The sequence below is a fragment of the Zea mays genome, chromosome 1, assembly GCF_902167145.1.
Source record: "Zea mays cultivar B73 chromosome 1, Zm-B73-REFERENCE-NAM-5.0, whole genome shotgun sequence".
NCBI classification, from domain to species: domain Eukaryota; kingdom Viridiplantae; phylum Streptophyta; class Magnoliopsida; order Poales; family Poaceae; genus Zea; species Zea mays.
The window spans coordinates 215,299,206-215,303,758 of NC_050096.1; the positions used below are offsets into that span (position 1 = coordinate 215,299,206).

The window sequence follows — 4,553 nt, forward strand, 5'->3', positions numbered from 1 at the left end:
AGCTTCCAAAAAAAAAGGGGAGAATATTTGCACTGTTGCTAGTTGCTGCTGACCTGATCGTCACAATATTCGCAATCATGAGGATTTGGCCATCGACGCACCGCGTCCGGCATGAAACAAATAATAACCCTCATCCAATTCATTAGTTTGCTCTCCTATCTCTGCTGCCCCCACCACGCATACAAGCAGCCAGTTGGGCAAGGAAGGTGACAAAGAAAAGAAGAAAAAAGGTTGACATGTATATATATAATATTCCCGTTTCCATGTCCACAAACTGAGCAATGAGCAGAAAGGGAAGAAGCACAAACTTTTCCCAGGAAGCAAGAGCTAGCCAGGCAAAGATCTGTTTCTCGATACGACCATGTTATATTAATGGCCTGCTATTAGTCCATTCCCATCAAAGGCGACGTACGTGTACGTTACATGTAACCGAGCAAAATTACGGCCGCGTCAGTCCCGTTCTGAAGATTCATCAATGCAAAAATTTACAGCCCCCACAAAATTTTGCTTGGGTCGGGGTTTGTCTCGGAGACGGGTTTACAGCGTCACAAAAGCGCAAGCGCTCAGCTTCTCTGAGCAAACCAAGAAGAAGAAAAAAATGCTCTGCCCTGTTACGTTCTGGCCATCACGATTCCACTCCACCGATGGAAAACCCGAGACAAGACCTAATCTAACTTCTTTCAGAAGTGGGGATCACACCTCAGGGATATGGCGCTCCTCTCCTTCTCTCCGCCGGCTCTCGCTGCGCTCACCGTTCAGTTCGGCGTCCTTGACGACGCTGGCCATGGCGACTTGTTGTTGCACCTTGCTCTTCTCCTTCTCCTCCTGCTCGCCACCCTGGCTGCTGCGGTCCCCGAAGGAGGAGGCCCTGCTGGACATGGGCGTGGCCAGGTACGTCGGCTTCACGTCCCCGGCCATGATCACCAGTATCTTCTCCTCCCAGACCGGCGGCGGCAGGTCCGAGGCCGCTGGCTTGTCGCCGCCGGCGCCGGCGCCGGAACCGCCCTCGCCGGCGCCACCCTCCAGGTACCCTGAGAGCTTCCAGTAGGAGCACGCGAGGATGAGGAGCGCGAAGGCTATGAGGCCCAGCATCGCGGCCAGCCCGCCGAAAAGGTACGGCACCGGCGAGTGCCACGCGGAATGCGCGGCGGCGCTGCCGGCGGCGACTGCTGGTGCGGCCGCGACCTTCGCCGCCGCCGTCGCGTTGAACCCTGCTCCTCCTGGCCTCATTGTTTCTGCTGCTGCTGGTGCTGCTCTTGCTTCCCCTGACCTGTCGTCGCTGCCGGTCCTCGGAGCTTCTCGGCGGCTTTCGCCCTGCTCTGCTTTGCTGTAATGTAATGGTGTGTGAGACTGCGGCGCAACGGGGGAGAGGGTTATTTATAAGGAGGCAGAGGGCAACAGGTTAAAAAAAAAGAGAGAGATAGAGAAGGGAATTTGTCACTGCTTGATTGCGTGCATTTTCTAAAATAAAAAAAGTATAATAGGTCATGAGGTCACTCAGCCACTTTCAGGCAGCAAATGTTTATACCGCATGGCTTTAGCTTTTGTTATGGTTGTAAAATTGCATTTAGGACCTCGTCGAGATATAGTATTTGATTACTGGACAACCGTGGCGATTGGGCAGCGCGAAACGGAAAGGAAACCTATATTATGCGCTATGTGTTTTCTCCGTTGGGTCACTTTTTTTGCTCCTCTCCTTTATTTTTTTCAGATGTTTTTGGGAGTATTCTAGCATTTGAGGGGCATTATTATATTGGAACATGGGGGACGCACTTATCCACAGGAATAATGGTGCATCTTCTGCTTTGTTGTTAAGTTGGTACAGGATAAGCGCATCGTTACGTGGTTAAAATCGCACTGAGAAAAGCGTAGAGCACCACCCTTAAAATAATAGTAGGTTTTTTTTCATCTTGCTGGGTTACACGATTATTTTTCGCGACGAAATACTTCCAAGGTATGCTCTATGTCGAATGTGTTTATGTATTACGGTACACCACGCAAAAATCATCATGCTGCAATAAGCATATCATTAGGATTGATACTAATTATGTTACACGTCGAAGTTATTTATGTATTGCGGTATAATATGTAAAAAACAATATATGTTCACATAAATATGAATAGAAACATCATAAACATACAAATATGGAAAGAGAGCCATGAACTGACAATGTATCATAAAAAACTATTGACATTGGTATAAATATGTATACAAAATAGCATAAAAACAGGTCGTCGATCCGCCACCACTCGCGCCTAGGGAAGTTCGTCGTCGCCGCTCGCGTCTAGGGAAGGACGACGTCGTCGCAGGAGGTGGGACGGCAGCGTGCGCCACTCCGGGGCGCGCGCATGTGAGGAGCCGACGTCGTGTGCGCCTCTGGATCCGCCGCCGCACTCCCTCAAGGAACCGTCGCCGACGGACACGCCTTGGATGCGCGTCGCCGCCACATGCACCTCAGGTAGCCGCCGCCGTCGCGCGAGGAGGTGGGCGTCGCTGCGGCATGGCCTCGGGGAGCCGCCCCCATCACGCGCATCTCTAGAATCCATCGTTGCTGCTCGCGCCTAAGAGAAGTCGTCGTTGCCGCTCGCGCTTAGGAGACGTCGCCGCCGTCGCGCTCCCTTAGGGAACCACCGCCGTGCGCGCATCGGCAGTGGGGGCATCGTCCCTCGTGCATCGTGGTGGGGGCGTCACCGCCGGCGTCGCTAAAAAATGAAATCCTAGCGCCCTGGGCCTCCTTTTATAACGCCCGAACCTGGTGCGGCTAAACCTGATGGCACTGTTGAACCAGTGCTTCCTCTAGTTATTGTAAGACCATGGCTCCATATATATAAACCCAGGCCAGACAGTGCAATCCGGTCAAGCCGGACCAGGTCCAGACGTCTATAAAAGAAAACCCAGAATGCTAGGGTTTAGTTTTTCACGCCTCATCCCGATTCATTAGCGACGGCGTGTGCGACGACGACGGTTGCCCGAGAGCGCGCGGGGCGATGGACCCCCAGCCGGTGGCAGTGGGGCCGCGGCTCCCTGACCTCGACGCGCGGTGGTGGCGGTTCCTCGATCCGGAGTGGCGGCGACTCCCCAATCCAGAGGGCGAGCGACGGCGGTGCCCTTGTGTGGGCAAGCGGCGGCGTCCCCGTGGTTCCGAGGCGGCGGCCCTTCCAAGGCCGGCGAGCAAGCGGCGCCCCTCGACGTGCGAGGAGCGACGGCGACGCACGAGACGCGAGGTTCGAGCGGCGTTACGGAAGGCGCGAGCAGCGACAATCGCGCATGACATCCTCCGATCCGGGCATTCGACGCAGTTCGGGCGGCTCGATTGACGACCTACATCTGTGCTTGTGTCGACGACGACGTCCTCCAGCGACTACCTCCTCCGATTCGTGATTTCTTTTCGATTATTGTATTTTTTGCTTACCACACGTATTATTTACGTTAAAAACTGTACGATTTTATGATTGAACACGAAGTTCATATATCAATTTACTGCATGCATATTTTTTGCATGCACATTGGAAAGACAATTCCTTGATTTATGTTGTTCGTAATTACCATAAAAAATAAATTATTTATGTTCGTAAATGTCAGATTTGTACGTCTGCCATAAAACTATCCCTAATTCCTGCATGTTCGTAATTATCATAAAAATCAAATCAAATCAAATCACTTATGTTCGTAAATGCCAGATTTTTACATCTGCCATAAAGTTGTCCCAAATTTCCGCTGGCGTTCTTAGTTGGATCGATATTAGATTTTTTATCAATTATGCTACACGTTGTAAGTATTTATGTGATGTTGTATAAAAAATTATGCTCTATGTGACTCATGTCATCCAATTTTTTGCGCGTGTGAACTGGAAATGAAAATATAATCTAAATTGGCGCGCATGCAATGGAAACTCTCACGATTTGCCATAATTTTTGGATATGTATAAAAATATAAATCGCATGCATGTGATTGCCATGTTTTTCGGACCTACCATAAAATAGGATCGTAATAACAACCTACTAGAGCTATCACCCTCTCGTATTGGCTCGGTATTTACGCTTATAACTGAGAGGTTTTATGCTCAAAACTTAAGGTTTTTACGCTCGAACCTTATGTTCACTAGAGCTAGAGATGCGTCCACTAGTGAACAACATGCCAGATTTTTTACGCAGTGTACCGCATTGTATAAGTACTTACATCGTGTAGCATAATTTATATAAGTATATATATATATATCATAAACTGGTCTAACGAGCCTAGTTGCATGGTTATTGTAGAGATCCTATATTTACGGAGGAAATAAAGCATTTAAATAAGTTTTTTCTTACCATGCATGCCAATCGATTTCCTTTCATCGTAAATCTTGCCATCCTAAATTTATGCGCATGCAACAGAAAACAGATTTTTACACAGTGTACCGAATTATATAAATACATAAACCGTGTAGTATAATTAGTATATCAGTATATATCATAAACTAGTTCTATCGAGTTTAGCTGCATGGTTGTTGGAGGGATCCTATATTTATGGAGGAAATAAAACATTAAATACGAATTTTTGTTTATATGCA

General features: G+C 48.7%; 1 protein-coding gene across 1 annotated transcript; it reads right to left on the reverse strand.

Annotated features, from left to right (window-relative positions):
* Positions 1-439: 439 nt before the first annotated feature.
* On the reverse strand, positions 440-1,344 carry LOC100284850 (GDU1). The gene has a single exon (NM_001157745.1). It carries the CDS (start codon positions 1,228-1,230, stop codon positions 694-696), a length of 537 nt encoding a protein of 178 aa, NP_001151217.1. The 5' UTR covers positions 1,231-1,344; the 3' UTR covers positions 440-693.
* Between the last annotated feature and the right edge of the window lie 3,209 nt (positions 1,345-4,553).